Source organism: Dipodomys spectabilis, unplaced genomic scaffold (genome assembly GCF_019054845.1).
Source record: "Dipodomys spectabilis isolate Male_0828 unplaced genomic scaffold, ASM1905484v1 ptg000006l, whole genome shotgun sequence".
NCBI classification, from domain to species: Eukaryota; Metazoa; Chordata; class Mammalia; order Rodentia; family Heteromyidae; genus Dipodomys; species Dipodomys spectabilis.
The window spans coordinates 10,836,013-10,860,793 of NW_024870683.1; the positions used below are offsets into that span (position 1 = coordinate 10,836,013).

Sequence of the window (24,781 nt, forward strand, 5' to 3'; positions counted from 1 at the left end):
CCAATGGGAGGCCCCAGCAGGAGTCAAGAGAGTCAATGGGAGGCTCCATCAGGAGGCAGAGGGTTAATGGGAATCTAGCAGGGGTTTAAGGACGAATGGGAGGCTCCTATAGGAGTTAAGGGTTCCATATTTTTACCTAGCTCTGGTTCCATACCTTCTCCTTGCTCTCCTTGCCCTCCAGGGCACAGGAGTGGTCTTGACTTCCACCACTGCTGATCCCTAGGGGTGTGTTAGCCCTGGCTGCTTCCCCTGGCCTGTTCCAAATATTTTCCTTAAAGTAAACAACTTTGCTTTAACTTTGCACATGCTATCTCTTTCTTGCTAGGCCTAACTGATATAACCTATAGATACTTTCCAGGTAGAAACAATCAAACAATAAACAATTCTATATCCAGATGCTTTGCCCAACACTTCATCATCAATCACCCACGTTCCTAACTTCTGTTCTCCTGTCCAAGTCCTACTCACACTTTCAGCTCCATGGCAAACAGCCTTTCCTCCAGAAAGTCCCCCTGGATTCTCCAGAGTGCTGCCCTGGGCCCTCTGAACACCAGCATGTCCTGCTCCTTCCTCCCAGGCCATTTCTTTGGTGCTGTTGGGGTAGTGTGTGAGTGTGTGTGTATGTGTGTGTATGTGTGAGAGAGAGAGAGAGAGTGTGTGTGTGTGTGAGTGTGTGTGTGTTGGGTCATCCACAGCCCTGAGAATCCACTATACAAGGTCTCATCTTCTGAGACCCAGTGTCTTCACTACTCCTGGACAGAAAGGAGCTGAGCCCTTGCAGCAGCTCCAAGGTCAGGAAAGGCAATTTACCCTTCCCCTGGCCTGGAGCCCAGGAGCTGCCCCATCCTGTGGACATGCTGAGTGAGTGTCCTGGGCTGGGACCCACCGTGTCCTGGATGGACACCTCAGCATAGTGCTGAGCAGGCCGCCAGGCCAGGAGCAGGTCTTGAGTGTGCTGAGCTAAGCAGTTTTAACACAGTGGATTTTCCTAGGAGCAGTACCCAGAGACTCTGGGAACAGTATCTACTCTGCAGAGCCTGAGCGGAATTTTCCAAAGGGACAGAAAGCTGCAAGCTCCAACCTTAGAGCTATCATCATGGCTGGTTAACCTGCCCCTGGCCTGCAACAAGAAGATGGTTTACTGACTCTGTCGAAGGCCCTGGCAGACTCTAACACCATGGCCTGGCTGAATGAATGAATGAGCTCATAAGACTCCCATCTACCCTCCTAAGATGAGGGTCACTTGATGCCCAGCAGCACTCAGGGACAGGCTTGAGGGGCATCTACTTTGTGATGCTATAGGCATTAGAGAAGAAGAAAGTTTCTTATGCAGAGATGCCAGAATATTCTGAAAAAAAAAATCCAGAGACACAAAGTAGAGGAAGTAACACTGTGGCCTATCAGTAGAGCACTAGTGTTGAGCAAAAGAGCTCAAGGACAGTGCCCAAGCCCCATGAATGATAACACAAACCAAACAAACCAGGTATGAAGACAAAGAGGAAGGAGCTGTAAAGTTGGGGGGTTCTGATTTGGGATCCCCATTTACCCACACACATCAGCTCACATCTCTTGGCTATAATTATGACTAGATTATGGGACAGTTAGGTGAGATTCAGAGAGGTCAAGACAGCTGCCTAGGGTGATTTCTTTGTATAGTCTGTAAGCCAAGGCTCAGAAACTTTCTGGGAAAGTCTAAAGGGAAAATATGGTAGGCTTTGCTGGCCTTTCAGGTTCTGTCCCAATAACTTGTCTCTATGGTTACATGTCAAGAATAGCCACAAACAATATGCAAATGAAAGGGTGGTAGTTATGTGCCAATAAAACTTTATTTATAAAACATGTCTAGGGGCAGGATTGGACCTTTGGGCCATAGTTCACAGGTCTGTGGTCTAGGCTTAGGATGAACAGCCTATTCTTCAGTTAGCCCATCCAGGGAGGCTGTGGGTGAGAAGCCACAGTAACTACAAACTCTAACTGGCTTTACTGAGGGATGGAGGGAACTCACTAGCCCCTACCTCCTCTGTAGAAAGGGCAAAACCACAGCTGAGTGTATGGTGGCTAGAAAAGTTAAACTAAGCTAATATGAGCTAAGTGTCTGCCCTAGCCGCCAATTAATAATTGGCAGTGGTCATCATGGGAGACAGCATCATCAAGGAGAAATGGAGAAAAGAAGACAGGGAGGCAGGGACAGATAGGATGGCATTGCCAAGGATGCTAAGCCTGAAAGGTCAGGCATCTTGCAAGAAGATTGACTTTGGTCTGTCTGCAGCAGAGTGCTATTCCCCCACCCTGGAGAGCCCACAGGGGTCCACAAGTGGGGGGCATGGGAAGAAGCATAAATATAGAGCTCGGTGACTCCCTGCGGAGGGCAGGGAGGGGGCTGCTCACAGACTGGATATGGAAAATGGCATGGTGTGCCCTCTTCCTGGTGTGGGCAGCTGAGCAGAGATGGGGACACACACACACACACACACACACACACACACACACACACACACACACACACACCGCCCTACACATCCCCCCACATACCCTGCCTGCTGCCCCCAGCTACTGACTCATTCAGGAGGACCTGGGAGCACCAGAAGGAATCTGAAATGATTCTCCTAGTGAAACACATGGCTTCCGTCAGGGATGGATGGGGACCAGGAGGCAGGGGACCAGCAGGTTCTGCTGTTGCTCCTTGAAGGTCATAACCTTGGTGGAGTGGAAAGGATGTGGGGAAACTCCATCAATATTGCTGAAGGCCAGGATGTGGCTCAGGATGTCAAAGGATGAGTCCCTGGCAAGAGGTAGCACCCACTGCATCACCCCTGGCAGGAGAATTACCCATCTGATGGAGAAGATACTCAATTGAAATTTGAGAGAGAGAGGAAACGTACCGTGGAAAAGCTTCAATTCACACATAATAAGGACAGAGGAGCAATTTAAAAAGAAGGCCACAGAGCCAGGTGTCAAGTGGCTCAACTTACAATCCTAGCTATTCAAGAGACTAAGATCTAAGGATCACAGTTTGAAGCCAGCGCAATCAGTAAAAATCTCTGAGACTCTTATTTCCAATTAACCACCAAAAAGCTGGAAGTAGAACTATGGCATATGTGGTAGAGCGCTAGCCTTAAGTGGAAAAAGCTCAGGGACAGCCAAGGCTCTGAGTTCAATACCAAAATTAAAAAAAAAAAAAAAAAAAAAAGAGGGCCACAGAACAGAACGTGCTTGGGAATTCTCATGTTATCGGTAGGCCAAAGTACAAAGTAAGAAAAAAATGTCAACTATGAAACTTTTTGGAGGAAGATGGTAATGCTGAGCACAGATGTCCAACTCCCACCTAAGCTACCTCCTTCTGAAAGTGACAGAAAGGACCAAGAGAGAGTAAAAATAGGGGGAATCTGCCTCAGCACTGGAAAAGAGGAAAGAGCACCATTGATATACCAGCAACTTTGAGGAACTGTGGTGAGGTTCCATGCCAAAGGAGCCAGATTGAAGGCTGACTCACAGCTCCCCTTCCTGAGAAAGCGGCTCTGGAGAGGGCGGCGTGATGGCAGGGTGGGGGTGGCACTGGCTGCACTATCTCTGATGGACAGGACAGTGCTGGAGGAGAGGCTGGGCCACACAAGAAAGATGAGGAATGGCCCCTTCAGACCCAAGAATAAGCAAAGCCTTTCCAAGCCCAGTTTCCCATTGCGGGTCTGCAGACTACAGGCAGAAGGTGTTGGGGGTAGGAGAGGAGAGGGGGCTGGGTGGGGGGAATACCCTGTGCATCTGGAGCAGCAGTTCACCAATTCCAAGAAGAAACCACCAAGAGAAGAAATGCCACAGCACAGATGGCTCCCCAGCCCCCAGGCTGTGTGTGCCTGGCTGACGATATGAAATTTCATCGTTAGACTTCTAGATGAATATGCAAGGTGAAGACCCAGTTGTGTTTAGATAAAGCATGAAAGGCTCAAGGAGCGGTTACTCATGCGATATGTGATGCCCAGACAGAGAAGGCATAATGGACACGTGGAACCATGTAAGAGAAACAGACAAGGCATATAAATAGAGAGACGGACATCCCTAAAAAGATTTGCTAGACAGAGTAAAAGTAAATTGTAGTAATTGCAACATTTTTTTTTCCTGGTCAGGGGCTTGAACTCAGGGTCTGGACAATGTCCCTGAGCCTCTTTGTGCTCAAGGCTAGTGCTCTACCACTTCAGTGTCACTTCTAGCTTTATCTGTGTAACTTATTGGAGATAAGAGTCTCATGGATTTTGATGTCTGGGCTGGCTTCAAACCATGATCCTTAGATCTCAGCCTCCTGAGTAGCTAGGAATACAGGCGTGAGCCATTGGTACCTGGTGTATTATCTGTTTTATACTTCAAGGAGGTTTTGAAAAATCTGGTCCCTATCTAAGAAATAGGATATGTGATAAAATAGACTAGAATTCGCAGGGACCTGGTGGAGTTAAGGTGATGGGAAGTAAGTTATATTGCTGAATGTAAGAATTGCAAGAATTAGAAGCAGAACTTAATTGTGCTACACTGGTGGAAGTTGTGGAGGATGAGCTTGAAATGTTCCTATGATGTAGAGAATGAGGATTGAGATAAAAATGGCCAGAGAGAAAAATAAATGTATTCAAGAATTGTTGATATTTCTTTTTTTTTTATTTTATTTTATTTGAGAACATACTGTACAGAGGGGTTACAATTACATGGGCAGGATAATGCATACATTTCTTACCAAGCATTGCAGCCTCCTCCTTTGTTTACCCTTCACCTCCCTTCGAGGAAAGGCCATAGTCTTCAAATGAGAATAGTAGTAATATCTGAGACAAAACATATACATACTAGATATTTGCTAATTTTCTTTTGTCAATTTCGTAGATGAAATCTCCTGCAAGTATCTAGTATAGGGTATGTGTGGGAGGGGTAGGAAGACTCATCCACAAAGATATGAAATCAGATTGCATCACACTTCCTGACAACATTGATGTAATGTCTAGAGAGGATGGAGGAAGAATATCGTGATCATGGAAAACTATACTGAGATAATTTTGTCATCCATAGGAGGCAATGGAGGGAAATGGTGATTTATATAAGGGCTTGGTAGATAAAAACAGTCAAATAACCTTCCTGGACAAAAAAACAAAACAAAACAAAAAAACCTTACAGATGTACTCATGCCGGAAAGCACTCAAGCAAAACAACACAACTCATGAAAAATATATCAATAGAAACTGTAGTTAAGTAAATATGGATTTGAAACCCCAAATTATAGCCATTGCAGTGTGGTTTCAAAATAACATTGGCATTTGTACCAACTGACAAAGAATACCATGATGTAAATAAAAACTGTAATTGTAACACTGAAAAACCAGAGGTGCTGAGGGGATGGGACTTACTATCACACCAATTTCTTTTTGCTTATGTGGCGCTGAGGAATCGAACCCAGGGCCTCATGCATGCAAGACAAGCATTCTACCACTGAGCCACCTTCCTAGCCCATACCATGCCAATTTCTAAAGCTTACTCTGGTACCTGGTACCTAAGTACTAGGCTAGTAGTTAAGGAAGTAGAAGCCTGATATTTTAGACAAGTACTTAACATTCTAAACTTATAGAATAGTTTTTATTATAATGGGATGAGATACTCTTTGGTTAGAAAAAATAGGATTTGGATAAATCTATGATCAAAGACAAACATACCTGCTTAAATACATTTAACAGTCATCAAGAGTTAAAAAAAAAACAACAAGTATGAAATCCAAGAAATTAGGAAAAAGATGATGTAAAGAAGTATATTAATAAAGAGAATGTAGACACAAATAAATTGGAAAGTAGGTTAATAGGAGCAGAACTAATTAAAGTCAAAGATATGGCCTAGCCTGGGTGGCTCACTCCTGTAATCCTAGCAATTAAGGAAGCTGAGATCTGAGGATTGTGGTTCAAAGCCACCTGGGACAGAAAAGGAGATTCTTATCTCCTATTAATCACTGAAAATCCCAAAGTGGTTCTGTGGCTCAAGTGGCAGTGAAAAAGCTGAGGGACAGCACCCAGACCCTAAGTTCAAGCCCTACTACAGGCACATACACACATACATATACACACACACACATACACACACACTCTTTCCCTCTCCCTCTCTCCCTCTCTCCCTCCCTCTCTCTCTCTCTCTCTCTCCAAGATCTAGACACTTGGTTAACAAAAAATAAGATAATGAGATATTTGACTTAAGACTTGTGTTTTTTTGTTTTGTTTTGTTTTTCCAAATGTTATGTAGGAAATGTCCACAAAGCTTATCTATCTACATGAAGAAAAGGGAAGACAATTAGACTTCTCTCAAGCTTTAGTCTGGAGATTGAACAGATAGCTCTTTACACCTCTGACTTTGAGGAACGTGATTATTTGTGAAGAAGCGAACAGAGGCTCTGGTTGCACCTGAAGAGGTAGAGGAACCTTGGGAAGTATGTCTAGGGTCCTGGATCACCAGAGAACCCAGACTCAAGATGACCATCAAATGGTAAGAGGAAGCGAGGGCCTTGAAGGCAAGCTCTCTTAGCTTGGTGTCAAAAAGGCTATGGCATTATATCCATGTACCTGTATCTGACATGAACCACAGCTCCATTTGCAGCTTTTAGCTGGTTTACTGGAGATGAGAATCTGGTGGACTTTCCTACCGGGGATGACTTCTAACCTCCATCTTCATATCTTAGCCTCCTGAGTAGCAAGGATTTCAGGTGTGAGTCCCCAGTGCCTGGCTTAAACAATTCTTTAAACCCAGGCAGATAAACTTCAACAGAGGGGTGAATTATATTATAATGTATTGCAAGTATATTTGAGTAGCACAGAGAAGGTCATTGAAAACTGTTGATTGTTAGGGGTTGGAGAGAGTGGGGAAAAAGAAGTAATAGACTATGGGTAGGCAGGGACTAGCAGGAAGGGATATGCTGGTGGAGAGGATAAAGCTCGAACAGTGTCAAAATGGATGCCTCGAAACTATAACAGTGAAACAAGGAAACCTGTTTGGGATGCTTTCTTGCAAGGAAGTAAGAAGAAGGTAGGGAGCACGATAAAGGGAGTGAGACTGATCGGAATAGAACATAAACATATGGCGATATAACAATGAAATCTCCCTCAGAATAATAAACTAAAAAAATCCTCCAATAACAAAAGGACAAACAAGCCATTGAAGAGCTGGACAAGTTATTCAAACAGGCATGTGTCCAAACAAGATCTACCAATATTCACTAAGCTCCTGAAAAAAGATGCCAGTATCTTTATTCTTCAGGGAGAGTAGCACGCCAAAACCACAGGAGATAGCACTTCCCATACTGTAGGGTGGCTAGGTGTATACGTTTCTAATGGAAAATAGGAAGTAATTGGCAAAGAATGTGGAGGAACTGGAACTCTCATCAATTGTTGTTAAGAACATAAAACCAGTATCACCACTGATGTATGACTAGGAAATGGTATGAAAGTTTTTCTGAATGTTAAATATGTAGTTGCCTTATGGCCCGGTAGTCCCATTTCTTGTATAGATACATACTCAAGAGCACTGAAAATGTATGTCCACACAAAACAATGTAGACACAAATGATCATAGCAGCACTATTCATAATAGCCCAAAATGGAAACAACTAAAATGTCCATTGACTGGTAAATAGATTAAAAGATGTGTTATAATCATATAAAGAAATATTACTTGGTCATAAAAAGTGACAGATGTCTCTTTAGAACATCATGCTAAGTGAAGTAGGCTAGACATTAAAAGCACACCTCTGATGATGTCGTTTATGTGGACAGTCTATTACCAGGAGATTATAAAGCTAGGTTGGGGAAGGGGAATGAGCAAATGCTAATGAACATGGAATGTCTTTGGGGGGGGGGGGGGGTTGATGAAATTGGTCTGAAATTAGACATTGGTAATAGCTGTAAACCATTTTATATATATATATATATATATATATACATAGTATATACATACTATGTATATATATATATATATATATGAAATATCACTTAATCATACAACTTTGGGTAGCTACAATGGGGGGATTCTTGTTATGAGGTGGGTTTTTTGTTGTTGTTTTTTTTTTGTCAATAATAGCAAATCAAAAATCCAGGCATTGGTGACTCATGTTTGTAATCAGGAGGCTGAGATCTGAGTATTGTGGTTCAAAGTCAGCCCAGGCAGGAAAGTCTGTGAGACTCTTATCTCTAATTAACCACCAGAAAACCAGAGTGGGGCTGTGGCTCAAAGTAGTAGAGTGCTAGCCTTGAGTGAAAAATCTCAGGAAAAAGCTTAGCACCCAGGCCCTGAGTTCAAGCCACACCAACAATAAAAAGCAAACCAAAGTCAAAATGCATTGTATTCACAAACTGACATGTTGAATTAAAACCCTTTGTACAACTGATGGATAACAAAAATAAATAACTAAAAAAAATATAAGCAATCAAAGCAGTGTCCAGTAGTTTCTCAGCTGGCTCAAAGGCTAAGCCAAAATCTTCACAAATGTCATAAGGTCTACAAATCCCTTCCCAATCAGTCCTCCTCATTCCCCCTACCCATGCTATTCCAGCTATAATGACCTCTACACTGTGCCATTGCCACAGAACACCTTTGCCTATTGTGGTGTCTGGAACCTTCTTTTCTCAGACATCCCTCTGACTTACTGTAACCTCATTGCCTCGAGAGTCTGCTCAAATGTCAGCTTGGGCTCACCCCACCCTGCTGTCTCCCCTCTGCTTACCCTACTTACCATCTGGCATAGCACACATCAATCTGCTCTTCGCTTCATTAGCTGTCTCCCTGCAGGAGAGTGCAAGCTCTCTGATGGCAGGACCTTCATTCATTCACTGCTTATTATCCATAAGAGTTCACAGTGCCCAGCATATGACCAACACATACCAGGCACTTAGTAAATAAGTGTTCAATGAGTGAATGCATCATAAGATAAAGTTTTTAAACCTTCACTTTATAATTTCTCACTAATGCCTAATTTTAAAACTACAGAGCTAACAATATAGATTCTTCATAGACACTTATTTTGTTGCAGTTGTATCTCTAACACACACATTGAGTAACAAAAAAATTTAAAAAAACATGATGAGTCATACCTGACAGATATCAAACCTTGCTTTTAGAACCCTCATTACAGTTAACAACAAGACAAGAATACCCGCTATTATTACCATCTTAAAATATAAATAGCTCTGGGCTCTGGTAGCTTAAGCCTGTAACCCTAGCTACTCAGAGGCTGAGATTTGTGGTTTAAAACCAGCCCAGTCAGGAAAGTGCACATGACTCTTATTTCTAATAAACTACCAAAAAGCTGAAAGTGCAGCTGTGGCTCAAGTAGTGGAGACCTAGCCTTGAGTATAAAAAGCTTAAGGACAGTGCTGGGGTTCTGAGTTCAAGCCTCAGAACCAGATGTGAATAATGTGTGTGTGTGTGTGTGTAAAAACTAGTGAATGAAACAACAATAGTTACACACAGATGCACACACTCACATACACAGTACTCTTTGGTCACTGTTGTAAGCCCTAAGTGCTTTACATGTATTTACACTTTCAATCCCCATAGCACCTAAAGTAATTATGATTATGTTCCCATTATCAAGAACACCGAAAAATTAAGTGACTTTCCCCAGGTCACCCAGCTCTACCAAGTAGCTAAACTGGAATTAGAACCCAGGCAGTCCTATATTAATGACAGTGATGAGGATAAAGATAGTATGCCAGAAAACAGAAAGCAGATTTATTCTCAAGTCAGATGTTAGTGTTAACTTGCTAAAAAAATCTCCAGGGAGTTACAAGAGGACCAACTACCAGAATTAACGAGGTCAATCGTCGTAAGAGGTAGACACACAGATCAAGAGCTTTCCTGTACTCCAGCAGGACTTTAACGACATCACAAAAAACAGATCCCCCTCCCCCAAGCAACCATGAACACAGAGTCCCTGAGAATAAATGTTAACAGGTAATAGAGAGGATGCATGTAAAGAGAGAGCAAGGTCTTACTGAGGACCCAGTTCAGGGTGAGGAAAGGTCCCATGCTCATGAATGTACAGATCTGGGTTTATAAAGATGTCCATGTTTCCCTCAAATTAATTATAGACTTGCTTGGATTCCAACAAAAACACAATGAGCATTTTTGAAACTTCACAACAATTCAACTGGTGAAAACAAAGATGACTGAGATATAAAAGTATAAAGATGTCTACTTCAAACCCTGGATGAGATCTGAGGATCATGGTTCAAAGACAGCTGGGCAGGAAAGTCCAAGAGACTCTTATATCCAATAACCACCCCAAAGCCAAAAGTGGAGCTATGACTCAAGTGGTAGAGTACCAGCCCAAGTACTGACACAATAACAACAAAAAATAAAACAATGAGTATCAACTGCAGAACAGACTCATCAGTAGATGAAAGTTTACAAGTCAGAAATGAGTGACCAAATGAAGAGAAACGCTTGATATTTCAGAACATATATGGAAATTCCAGATAAGCCAAAACATGAAATAGTGAAAGTACTGGAAGAAAACAAAGATGATGAGAAGAAATTGCTAAGTCTAAAGTGAAAGGTCAAAAATATGGTCTTGAGAAGTTTGACTACATAAAATTCTAAGATTTTCAAGACATCAAGTAACATCAAGCCAGACACCGGTGGCTCATACCTGTAATCCTAGCTACTCAGGTAGCTGAGGTCTAAGGACTGTGGTTCAAAGTCAGCCTGGGCAGGAAAATCTCTGAGGCTATTACCTCAAATTAACCACCATAAAACTGAAAGTGGAGCTGTGGCTCAAAGTAGTAGAGCATTAGTCTCGAGCAAAAAAACTCAGGGACAGCACGAGGCCCTGAGTTTAGGCCCCATGATTGACAAAAACAAAAAAATCCACATCAAATACCAAAATGGAGCCAGGCACTGGTGGCTCATGCCTGTAATACTAGCTACTCAGGAGGCTGAGATCTGAGGATCATGGTTTGAATCCAGCCTGGGCAGGAAAGTCGATGAGACTCCTATCTCCAAGTCACCACTCAAAAACTGGAAGCATTGTGGCTTAAATGGTAGAACTCTAGCTGTGAGTACAAAGAGGCTCAGGGACAGTGCTCAGGCCCTGAATTCAAGCCCCACAACCAATAACAACAACAACAAAAATTGAATGTCATGTGAAACATGAGCAAAACATCTGCCACAGATGTGAAATTGGGCTTATAGCTTTATTTTATCAAGAACACGTAGAAGAAGATTCTATTAGGAAAAAGTGCCAGCCACATCAACTGCCAATTTACAAAAGGAAAAACAGAAGCAAGAAAGAATGTTGATTTAAAAAGAAAGAAAGAAAGAAAGAAATTCGGTCTCAATAGTAATCAAAGAAATGCAAATTAAAACAGCAATTGCCAAAGATCAGAAAAGAGTAACACACAATGTTGGCAAAGAATCCTTCCATCATTGCTAGGAAACTCGGAACTCGGAGGATCTTTTGGGAGCACAATTTGGCAATGTGCACAAAGGGTTCAAAAAAATGTGCAGAGCTATTTCTAGGCACTTATCTTTGGAAAATGATCAGAGATATTCAAACAAAAAAGTATGCATCCATGGTATTATTACTTACAATCAGAATAAGCTGGCACCTACAGGCTGTTCTATAACAGGGCACAGAGTCAATGATAGCCTATGCAGAGGAGAGAATTTTTTTTGGACAGATTGGATGAAGAAGGTAACAGAATACATAGCCATTTTGTGTTCCATCCTAAGTTCCTTAAAATGGCAAAGACACTTTTTTTTTTAATGAGTCAGAGTCACACTATGTAGCTTGGGCTAGTCTTGAACTCTTGATCCTCTTAACTCTGCTTCCAAAGGAAGTGTGACACCACACCTGAACACAGACAAAAGACTTCTTAAGAAAAAGAGAAGTTCCAACAACTTTAGTTACAAATAAGGAGGTTATCTATTTGCAGAATTATTGAAATACAGGAAGGGAGGAAATAGATTATAGAACAAATAGACTGGAAGACAGTGAAGCCTGTGGCATCTCAGAGAGGTTTGTGGTTGGGTGGGGGGTGGTACGAGGGTTGGGGGAAGCCTGCACAGCGTCACCAGTGCCAGAATCAACCTACGCTGAGTTGTCATCATGAGTTATGGTGGTGGAGAATATTTGTTGGCCCGAGGAAACATTTTCCCTGCATTGCTGAATTAAAGAAGTCACTTCTATATAAGAACATGTATTTAATTTATATATATATATATATATATATATATATATGTTTGTTTTTTTATACATGTTGAAAAAATTCTGTAGGGTTGGATGTATGGAAGTGGTAGCAAGCACTGCCTAGAAAGCACAGGGCCCATACAAACAAACAAGCAAACTCCAGTATAAGGCTGTAAGCCTAGATGGTACAATGGTTGGGTTCATGTGTTGGAGGCTGGGTACACTGTGGCTATGGTAGAAGAGGGTTGGGTCTTTAAGACTGAGAGCCCAGTGTTAAGTAATTACATTGCTAAAGATGCTGCTTTTAGAAAGAATTTATATAGTTCCCAAGAGAGAAAGGACTTGCCATGTGACCCCTAGTTCTCGCACACACGCCCATCATCACAACACCACACACAATGAGGACTTTGCTAGAATAAAGTCAATGCTGGTGTTCATGAGCCTGTAGAACTGTGAGTTCAGTAAGCCTCTTTATAATACCCGGCCTCAGCTATTCTAATACAGCAATAGAAAATGGATTCATCCATTCAGTTAGAGCTTGTTTTTAACTTTCCCCTTTGTGCTTTTGAATTTTCCAAGCTTTCTGCCTTGAATACCTATCAATATTACAGCTAGAAATTAGTAATTAATATTTTTAAATAAAAAAGTAAAAAATGTTTCAACAAAGGGAACTTGATATTTTTCTGTAAGAAAATAACCACAATTTCATAATTTTTCTTTCGGACTATTGTAATAACTTCCTGGCTGTTTTCTCAATCTCTAATCTGTTTATCCCACAAGACTGTAACGTCACCTCCTTTCTTTTGTCAGTCATGTGGTTTGAACCCTTGGGGCCTGGGTGCTGTCCCTGAGCTCTCCTGCTTAAGGCTAGGGCTCTACCACTTTGAGCCACAGTACCATTTCCAGTTTTCTGGTGGTTAATTGAAGATAAGAGTCTCACAGTCTTTCCTACTTGGTCTGTTTTTGAACTGTGATCCTCAGATCTCAGCCTCCTGAGTAGCTAGGATTACAGGTGTGAGCCACCAGCAGCCGACTTCACCTCCTTTAAAAGAATTCTCCCCGTGACCCAGACACTGGTGGCTTACATCTGTAATCCTAGCCACTCAGAAAGCTGAGATCTAATTGGGGTTTGAAGCCAGCCAGGCAGGAAAGTCTGTGAATCTCACCTCCAACTAACCACCAAAAGTCAGTAGTGCTACAGCACTAGCCTTGAAGGAAAAAATTCAAGGACAGTGTCCAGGCCCTGAGTTCAAGCCTGAGGACTGATGCGAACACACACACACACACACACACACACACACACACACACACACACACACACACACACACACACACACACACACACACACACACACACACACACAATCTCCCCTGACTTCCCACTGTTGTCAGGAAAGTCCCACCTACAGCCCTGAGGGGCCTCCATCCACTGGCTCTCTCAATCCACTCTCTCCCCAGCTTCCTGTGTGTCAAGCTGTCGCGGACTATTCAGTGATTCCTGAAGACTCTCCACACCTCCCCCCTGCACTCCCTTGCTCACATGGCTCCCGTGCTCCTGGCAGATGGGCCTTGGGGGAGAATGCACAGCCAGAATGAACCAGAATAGCTCAGAACCCACACTCTCCAAGATGCGCTGCCCTGCCAGCCAAGAGGCCCAGCAGGAACAAGGCATCCTGGGGAGGGGGTAGGAGCAGGTGTGGAGGGGCGTGAAGGACTCTGATGGTTGATGAGCCAAGAAAAAGAAGAAAAATTCCATGTAGAATCCCACAGCAAAAACTCCCAGGGTTGCGAAGAGGTTCTTGAGAGGTGTGTTGGCTGGTCAACATAGACACCTCCATGTTTCTGTGGTGAGGTGGGGCTTGAGGGAACCCTGGGGTCTCCCACAAGGGCAGGCACCTGCCACCTCAGATCCTGAGTGAGTCCTATATACAACACAGATGGCACTGTGCTGGCTTCAGGGACCCCCTCCCCCTCCACACACACACACACAAACATCAGGTAACCTAGCGATAATGGCATTTTCCTACTGCCAAGAAAGGTCTGGTGGAGCAAGTGCTTTACAGGGCATGCTGGGAACCTGGCCAGGGCCATGGGTGGTATAGAAAAGTGTCCATGGGAGGTATCTGGAGGTCACCCATGACAGCCCCTTTCTCCTGTGTTCCAGAATTCCCTGCAGCCTGGACTGAGGGCAGTCACCTTGAGCTGACAGTGTGACCCTCAGCCACCTGAGGACCGGCCGCTGTGAGGCAGGCCAGGACACCTGGCTTAGAGGAGGTAGGCCCCCACTCAGCAGTTCCAGCCAGACAGCTGGCCCTGCAGAGAACCCTGTGTGTGCACTGCCACCAAGATCACAGCAGTAGACACTGGAGACCCTGCTGGGCATTGCTTCTCCCTGGGAGGGGTCTTTCACTTTAGGACAGGTAAAACCTGCTGGCCAGCTGTACTTCCCTGGGAGATGCTCGCTCACCAGAAGTAAAAAGTGTTGTAGGAATCCCAGGGTCTGCTTCTGGTAAAGGAAGAAGGCCTTGTCTACCCTCCTGAATGACATGTTCAGGGGGCCCTGAGGCTTCCTTTGTCACTGTAGCCCCCAAACTTGAGAGGCCCCCACATTCTGGAGGCCCCTTCATCATTTGTACCTGCATGCTCCCCTACCCCCATGACGCCGCTCGCTTCATACCTGCTTCTAACCTGTCACCTGGTGGATGGAGTCATTCCCTAAGCAACAGCTGCATGGAGTTACTCCCTAAGCAACAGTATCCAGGAAGCTGTAACCCTTTCCATTTCTCTAGTACGTGAAACATTAAGACAGCACTATTCAAACGGGGCAAAAATCATGCCAATGTTTAAATGTCTCCCCCTGAATCCCAAAGAGGCTGCCACCCACAGTCACTTAGGTGTGGGCAGGATGGATACCACTGTTCCAGCTGGCTGCCCGGCCAGCCTGGTCCCTTCCCCGAGTTAGAAATGAGGGCACAGTGGACAGGATGTGTGCATGGGTCACAGCTAGATCACCTACAACACCTGCAAGTTCTTCAGAGAAAAGTTGGAGCAAGAGGCAGGCACCGGTAGCATGGACAGAATCTGAACTGTCTCCAGTCCCCTTGTGTCTCCTTTACAGAAGACTTGCAGAAGCTCTCCTAGCCTGCAGTGGGGAGCAGGGATGCTGGAAGATGAGTGAGGACCAGCCTGCCTGATCTACTTGGTTGGTCCTGTTCTAAGATACAGTGGGCTCAGGCCTATGATCTCACTCAAAGGCTGCCCACTCGCCTCCATATCCTAGTGCATATGCATCCTATTTGATCACTGGGTCTGTTGAGTGCCTGCCTGCCTGCCTGCCTGCCTCAGTGGAGCTGGGTGACACTGCTGCTCCAGGGATCACATTTTGAGAATCACTGATTACTTGGTCTTCGTCATTCTGAAGTACTCACCACATTGGGGGGCATAGGGGAGCTCCAGGAAGGCACAGGGGATATGAACTACACCAGCACCAATGCCACCCAGAGGAGGCCCTGTAGTAGTGAGGGTCCAAAACTTTCCATTGAGGCTGATGCTAGGAGAATCCCCTACCAGCAAATATCACGTCAAGAAAGGATATCAGCTCTGGGCTAGGGTCTGTGGAAATCTGGCCTGCTGGCTTTGCTGCCCCCTCCCTGCCTTTCACTGGTCGCAGTGACCCAGGCAGGAGGCAGTCAGGATACAGGCTGGCAGGGCTGGGGATTTCTGTATCTCCCTTCCTCATCTCACACCCTAGCTGCCGTCAGACTCTGGGCACAACAGAAGAAAACACATGCATTTACCGTGAAGACTCTGATCTAATGCATAGAGAGCCCTCACTGAACTCCAGAGCCATGGACTGCACACAGAACAGGCAGTGTGCAGGGAGAGGAGATACGGAGCTCAGCAGTGGCAATGGGAGAGAGATGAGGAAGTTTAAATACCACAACATATGGAGAGCTGCTATGGGGAATAGCCCAAGGGGAAAGTGAGCAGAGCTGATTCTGCTGGGGAGGGTGGGGTAGCCAGGTTACTGCAGGGAGCTCTGCATGGGAGGAGTATGCAGGTATGGCTCCTCCAAAGGATGGGGTAGGGTGAAAGGACTGACTGGAGATAACACAGGGGAGGCCCTGAGGGGACTATGAAAGGTCTTGAACCATGACAAGAGGTGGATCCCTGTCAAGAGCGGCAGGAAAGGACTGTTGCTCCTTACCAGAGGGGTCGGCGGGGAGCACAGTGCATCATGGGGTCTCCTTGCCCTCCACTACAGAGGTGTCTCTCCCAGGTTGCTCTCTGAAAGAGCAAGCAGTGACTTTAGAACTCACCAGAGACCCTCATGGTTTGGACAGATGGCAATTCAGTAAGTGGGGAGGACTCCAAAGGGCCAGGTGGGGCTTGGAGGGCCTGAAAGGGCAGAGCTTTGAAGAAGAAGCTCCACAGATGGCAACCTTTCAGTCTGGGGAAGATCAAGGACTTTGGTAGGTCCCATCACTCAGGCAGAGGTCTTTGGTGGGGAAAGGTCAGCCCCCAAAGCCCAAGGATCACTGAGCACCAGGGAGCAGGCAGGGGGCTTAGAGCCTCTTTGGAAAGAGGGACAGGATGGGAGTGAATCTGTCAGCCGCAGAAACCCAGCTATACAGGAGTCCTGAAAAGGGCTAGCCATGGCCAAGGGACTAGATTCTACACTGACACTAAAATAATGCCACCCATTGCATAATGCTGTGTTAGTGATTTAAGTTCCCTATCACACCCAATCTCACAGCACCCCTAAAGCAAGCACTGTGACTATCCCCATACATCCAGAGGCAAGGTGGAAAAGCATCTCTTCATCCATCACCAGTCAGGGAAATGCAAGTTAAATGACAAAGAGACATCATTCCACACCTGTAATAATGGCCACATCCAGAACATAGACATCACCAAGTGATGCAAGGAGGGGGAACAACAGGAATGCTCCTTCACTGCTGATGGAAAGGAAAACATTGACACAGCCAACTGGAAGATAATTGGTCAGTGTCTTACAAAACTAAACATACTCTTACCATGTGATCAAAGTTCCTTGGTAATTACCCAAAGGAGTTGAAAGCCTATGTGGATGTTGATGGTTATTACTTGTAATTGCCCAAAGTTGGAAGCAACCAAGACATCCTTCAGTAGGTAAGTAGATAAATTGTGGTATACCCAGATAACGGAATATTATTCAGCATGCTAAAAGAAATGAGCTGTCAAGCCAAAAAAGACATTGAAGAGTTAACTGTGTGTTAGCAAAAGTAAAACAAGAAGTTGGTCAGAAAAGGCTATCTTCTACATGATTCTAACCAGGGCAATGAAAATACCCTGTGTGGCATTATGATAGTAGATAAATGTCACCATACTTTTGTCCAAACTCACAGAAGGAACCATCATGTGACCTGTGGACTTTGATTATGATATATCGATGTAGGTAAATGAAAGAGGCTGGGTATGTGGGGACATGATACACAGAAAATCTGTGCCTTCTTACAACTTTTCTATGAACTTAAAACTGTTCTAAGACAATCAATCTTTAAAACAAAAACCAGAACATCAGAAGTAGCACTGTAGCGCAAGTGGTCAAGTGCTCACCTTGAGCTGAAGAGCTGAGGGACAAAGCCCAGGCCCCACAACTGACAAAAAAACAAACAAACGAACAAACAAAACCCAGAACATTTCAAGGCAGGCACCAGTGATTTATGTTTGTAATCCTAGCTACCCAGGAAATTGAGATCTGAGAATTGTGGTACAAGCAAACCAACAAACATAAAGCTCAGGGATAGCACCCAGGTCCTTAGTTCAAGTCCCAGGACCAGCACAAAAAAGTAAAAGGCAAGAGAAAATAAGAAAGAACTTCCCTGAGGATCCAATGAGATGTCACTGTGAGAAGTTTGCACCTGCTGACCCTGGATCCCTGTCCATAGATCTCTGGTCCTTCACAGCACAGCCCACCTCAGGAGGCCACAGCTCAACTTTTTGAGCAGATGGCTATGCGTTCCTAGAGTCTGTCCATGAATTGCCAGAGTAGTTGATGGCCACTTACTAAACCTGACGTTGTGCAGACCATTCTTGAGTGTTTGGCCAGCTACAGCTGTCATAGTCCAGTGTGGAGGGAGGCTAAGCCCACTCTTTTACAGGGGGGAAAACCAGAGTTCTACCAGCTAAAGACAATACCTGGTTATCGCACCACAGAGCTTAGAAAAGGTGCTTAGAAATCAGCCTGTTTGGTGCCAGATCCTTCCCTCATCTCCCATCCAGAGAGTATGGCTGAACAAGCTCGATCTCTCCTGCCAGACATGCTGTGTTAGGTCTAAAATAGCAATGGTTAGCAAGGTGAAATGAATGGGCTGAGGTCACACTGCTATCCAAGACAGAGCTAGGCCCAGAGATCAGCTCATCTACTCAAGAGCAACGTGGTCACTCAGCGGACATATGTGGGGGCTTGAATCTCAGAGATGGGGGCCGTAGCATCAGATGGTCCTTCACCCACTACCCCCTCCACAGTCCCAGTGCTTCAGTGACAAGCTCCCCTGTCTGCCCCTCCAACATCAGGATTGCTTTCACTCGATACTCCTTCCAGTGCACCAGGCCGGAACAGAAGTGCTTGGCACTGCTGATCGACCAGGTTCCTAAAAGGAATCGAGTTTCCTCTGCACTCACAAGAAGCTGTTAGCCCCTGGCGAGTTTCCAGGGCTGGCGCTACAGCCATGCAGCCAGACACTGGTGAGGGATGCTAAAGCCCCTGGGCACAGAGAGGAGTCAGCTGGGCTGAGGGATTTAAATCGAAAGGGGTCCTTGCCAGCAACACTACCAAAACCACATCCTGTCCTCTGGGAAAGAGCTTCCTGCTGAGACCCTAGCAGAGATCCCTGACCCCGCCTCGCAGAGATGGAGATGTGGCCCTGAACTGCCACTGGCTTTCCCAGGGAGGAATCTGGAGAGTCAGGCACCCAAGACCCAGCCAGGCCCCTAACCAGCATGTGCCCCAAGGTGAGAAGCCACCCACCCTCTGCAACCTCAGTTTCCTTGTCTACAAAATGGACACCATCATCCCTCCCCGCAGGGTGCTGGCTGTGAAGGTGTTTGGGACTGTACGACACACATATCCAAGGTCGAGGCTGCTAATTCATCCAGTATAGACCAAGTCTGGTGAGCATTCTGAATGGAGGCTACAAGCAGGCAGTGTCTATGTGATCCATAAACTGGTTTGGGGGGGGGAAGGGGCTTGGGACTGCATTCCTCAAGTCTGACATTTTTGGGAATAATCTTTCACGAGTTTGGAGGTGCTTAGAAACCCTGATCTTTGCTCCCTTTTCTGGGCCTCATCCCCTCCCAAGGGCCCTTTAAACTGTGCTAGTCAAAGATGCCATTAGAAAGAAACAGGTGTTCCAAAATTGCTACAGAGCCTGGTGTTGATGGAACCAGGAGCTGAGACCTGCATATCCCTCACCAACATCCACCTGTTTCCCACTCATTCCGAACATCTGTCAGCATCCCACCAAGCAGTCTGCCAGCTGAAGCCTCTGTCATTTGGAGTTAGATGCTTCCCTCCAGGCAAAGTTCTGATGGGGTTGAGAAGCAGAGAGGTAGGAGCTCAGAAGAAGTCTTATAAGGAAGTGTGAAAAAAGAAATTTTCCAGAGCCGTCGGTGGGGCCAGAAAGTGAATGAGCCTTATTGGAGGGCAGCAACTTTCAAGTTTGTAATGGTCTAATGATCTAACGAATCCTCTTCTTAGGCATGCAAGGATTGGTCCTAATGTCACAGACCATGCCTAGTGCTGATTCTACAACACATTGGACTGAATACCATGCTTCATTAGAAAGTGAGGCCAGGTAAGATGCCTCAGATCTCATGAAAAGCAAATAAGATATATATATATATATATATATATATATATATATATATATCTTATTTGTATATATATATATATATATATATATAAATGAATGTATATACATGTATACTATATACTTATATATACTGTATTATACATATAGTATACTACACTATACTATACATATATATATATATATATATATATATATACACTATATGTATACTATATACAGTATACAGTAGGAACTCATTTTTTTGTCCAAGACCAGGACTCAAACGCTTGATCTGATGCTTTTGCTTTTTGGCTGGGGCTGGCATTCTATCACCCGAACCATGCCTCCAACCTTTGAACTCACTTTTTTGTACTGGTTCTGTGACTTGAATTCAGGGCCTTGTGCTCTCCCTTGGCTTTATTGCTCAAGACTAGCACTCTACCCACTTGAGCCACAAAACAACTTTCAGCTTTTTGGTGGTTAACTGGAAATAAGAGTGTCATGGACTTTTCTGCCTAGACTGGCTTTGAAGCACAATTCTCAGATCTCAGCCTCCTGAGTAACTAGGATTACAGATGTGAGCCACTGGTACTTGGGTCATTTGGGTTTCAATAAATATAGATGTCTAGATTTAAATATAGAAATATATATTCTAGAGCAGATGAATTATATATTGTAAAGGAGAAAATTAAGGAAACAAAATGGGTTTGGGGGAATCAGGACAGAAAAGCACTTTTACATATCTGTAACCATGTGTATTTTGGCATTATTATTGTTATTGCAAAACAGCACAAGACGTGTGAGTTTTTAACCCACTATTAAAAACAAAACAAAGTCTTCTTTCCCTAGGAGAAAACCATGACAGCATCTATGGTTTTAGGTGGTCATGGCTTGATCAGTATTAGTGCCAGGAAGGAAATGGAGGGGGATGGTACATTTTCTGCCACTTTCTCACACATGCAATCCTACCATGGCTCTGTGGGCTGTCAGTGGTCAAATACCACCACATCTCTCCTCACCCCATATTCTACCTTCTCCTCCTTCTCCTGGCCTGGGCCCCAGGGCAAGCTCAGGCCTGGGGCACTTACCTCTGAGAAGCGCTGCACATCCTGTGTGAGTGTGCCTACACGCCTCCAGTGGAAGTGTTTGAGCAGTTTCAGAATGGCAGGGTTTACCGCGTTGTCCGACGGCACGGTCCGGAAGAAGTAAGGATATTTTTTCTTATCAGCTAGGACAGGTGTGGTAGCCGCAAAGGAGAGCTGAGGACACAAGAGAGACAAACAATGGCATTACTGCCATCCCTCTGCCGAAAATAAGAGTCTTGCATTGCTGTGAAAGAGATTAAAAATGTAAAATGAGGAGAAAGAAGGGAGAAAATGAACCAGGGGATCTCCCCCTCCCTAGAGGCACACTATTAATTCAGTCTTCTCTTCACCTCATCTCACAAGCATTTAATTATCTTGTCAAAAACTCCTCATAAACATTTCATTTTTTATTGGTTTTTGTTTTTCTTTTTCTTTTATCGTAAACATTTTAATAGCTACCTCGGAGATCAGGATATGGAACATACCATAATTTACTGAGTCGTTCCTAATTTGAGGGCATTTAGATTGCTTCTAGCTTGTCACTGTTCTAGAGCTTCTATTCTGACATCCTGCCGATCTCCATGGACAGTCTGTGATGTAAAATCTCCCCAATAAAGACAGGATCTGAGCCTTTGAAGACTATACTTATATTTTTTAAAGATTTAAAAAAATCAATTTGCATATTTACTAGTCAGACATAATGAGAGGACCAATTTCACCACAGTCCTGTCAATGTTAATCAAACATTCTTCTATCTAATTCTGTAATGACTTACTACTAAAACACTGGAGTCAGATTGCATTCCTGGTTACACACAACGTTGGGTTTTTCTCAGGGAATTTATATTATTTTAAAGAAGAGCCTTTTCATGTCTTTAGTTTCGAGTGGTATTCTAGTGCTTTTCCAATGGAATTTAGTGAAGATTTGCAAAATGGATAGCATTTAACTCAAGCTATTATGGTCGCTGTAAATACTCAATTTGCCTTTACACATGTGTATGTGTGCGTGTGTTTTAATTTACACTCTAGTCAAATCTGTCCACCTTCTCTGCTATCAGTCCTTTTCTTTCAAGTGCCAGTAAGTTGTTAAATTGGATTTTTAATAATCTGCCTGCCTTAAATGCCACTCCTTCCCTCCAGTCTCTGATCTGTGCTCTCTCCCCCTAGGCTCATCTGCAGAAGTTAGTTATCAACCCTTTTGATCTTCAGAGGCCAGTGAGGAAATGGCATCTTGCTGCAGCTCTGATTTGCGTTTTTCTCTCTGTGAGTGAGGCTGAGTCTCCCTTCATGGGTTTAAGCAATTTGTAGTTCCTTTCCAGAAATGGTGCTCACCCTTGGGCTCGTTTCTCATTTGACTCTTTGTCTTCCTTAGCTGTGTGTAGAAAAGTGATCTTTCTTGATTAGGGAAGCTCAAGTTTGTTCTTTGTCTTTGGATGTTGTCTTCTGTCACATCAGTGGGTTCTCCATGGTGGATAAATTTACCAATTATTTTTTCATTTACATCTTAGGTTTTGTGTCCTATTTAGAAAGGCCTTTCCTACCCTCAGATTATGAAAGAGTTCCTCCGTGGTTTCTGTTCTGCCTCCTGTTCCTTTGTTCCCCTTCCCTCTTTCCTTCTTTTGTTTCAGGAAGAATCTGGTTGAGGTGAAAGCATTAGGTTGCCACCTCTGCTTGTCTCAGTAGTAGTTCTAGCTCTGATACATCCAAGTCTCAATTCAGGGACAACATCTTGGAGCCTTGGACTCCTACCACATGAGAAATACTTACACCCCCCAACCCCCCCCCCCCCCAATCAGGGAGGATGGCTGTGGGGATTTGTCCTTTTATCTGGTCTAGAGCAGAGAAGATTCATTCTCTAGGGTCCCTAGAGAATGTATCCAATCAGCAGCCCCCCATAGACAGCCTGTGGGTTGACCACCCAACAGCCCATCAACCATTACCTGGAGCTAGAGGATACCTAGAGAGAAACTCATTTCTAAAATCCCAAGAGACAGGGGATACCCCAAGACTTGTAAGGGTCCAGGCAGAATGACTGTTGAACAGATTCTAGGTAGGGGCCAGATTTAATGATACCCAACTATAATCTCAGCTACAAGAGAAGCAGAGCTAGGAAGATCTTGGTCTAAGGCTGGCGCTGGCAAAAGTACAAGACACAATGTGAAAAACAAAAGGATTGGGAGCATGGCTCAAGGGATAGAGCTTGCATAAGGCTCTGAGTCCAAATCCAGTACCTCCTTCAAATTATCATCATCATTATCATCATCAACAACAATAACAACAAAGGAAGAGTCTGTAGTAAACAGAACTCCAGGTGGATGCATAGAAGAATCTTCACTTTTGGAGGTGACTAGCAATAGTAAGCCTACCATGATAAAAATGAGTCTTGAGACATGCAAATGGAGGCCAGATCAGAGCTTGGGAAGAACAGATGGTTTTCAAGGTATCTGTGTACCCCTTCTCCCCCCCAAAAACAACTGTAGAAAAAGCACATACAGATATGTAGGTAATTACAGATATATACTTTTTTTTTTTGCCAGTACCAACCTTCATTGTCACTGTACTCTGCCACTTGAACCAGCTTGGCTTTTTGCTGGCTAAGTGGAGATCGACTCTCATAGACTTTTTTCTGGCCTGGGCTGGCTTTGAACCCTGAACATCCAGGTCTCAGCCTCGTTAGTACCTGGGATTACAAGTGTGAGCCACGGGTGCCTGGCTCATACACATTTTTTTTTCTTTTTCTAAACAAAGAATCTACCAGATTCACAAAGAGCATCCAAAAGTTGTGCAATTCCAGATACCTGCTTACAGGTGATATGTAGATCCTATAGAGAGTACAGGGAATAGAAGCTTCCTACAGCCCCCTCCCCCTGCCCAACTTTAGTGTCCCTAAATCTTCTCTCAGGATGAAGATGCTAGTGCAAACTTTCTCGCCCCACCAGTTTTAGAAGAAGCTATTAGAAAAGTCTGGGAGCCACTATTTCAAGATCTGGGATATTCTCCATGCTTTCATATCCCTCAAAATGCTTAGCCAATACAATTTGGAAATACTGGCTTTCTGATGTGATGGCTGAATCACACTCTGGTTGATACTTCAATGTTATTGTCCCTTTACTTCCAGGTCTACAATTAATTGCTGCTTGAACAACCTCGTATGTTTGCCCTGTAGGTAATTACAGTGGTTACCGTTCAGTGGATAAATGGCCCATCGTGTTTACAATGGGGCTTGGAGTACAATATATGCCCTGGGTCTAAATCATGTTGGGCGCAAAATATTAACTGGAGCTGGCATTTTCTGCATCATTTGCGATAATGCACACTTTGATTAGATTGCTATGCGTTACTGTTTCTCTGCTTTTAGCCTTCTAAAACCTCCTGCCCTAGGCAGACTGTAGGTGTCTTCTAGTCTTACTGAACTTCAGCATTGGGTGGCCAGTGGAAGGGAGGATCACCTAACTTTAGGTGTACAATGGAATCATTTAAGGGGAGATTTTTCAAAATCTGATGACTTGGTCCCATGCCAAATCAGAACCTCTGGGCATAGAGCCCAAGCAGCAGTATTATTTAAATGCTTTCTAGGTAAGGATGCCCAGACAGGGTCGAGAATGGCTAATGTTGCTTAACATTCCTGGTATTGGCTAAGCAGGTGGCAGCCGAGAAATGAGCAATACTCAG

General features: G+C 44.3%; 1 protein-coding gene across 1 annotated transcript in view; it reads right to left on the minus strand.

The window, feature by feature from the left end:
- Window positions 1–24,781, minus strand: part of Gabbr2 (gamma-aminobutyric acid type B receptor subunit 2) — a 332,778-nt gene that overhangs the window by 158,769 nt on the left and 149,228 nt on the right. Inside the window, exon 3 of the mRNA XM_042697162.1 lies at window positions 21,114–21,284. Coding sequence (XP_042553096.1) covers window positions 21,114–21,284 — 171 coding nt within the window. The remainder of the gene's footprint in view (window positions 1–21,113; window positions 21,285–24,781) is intronic.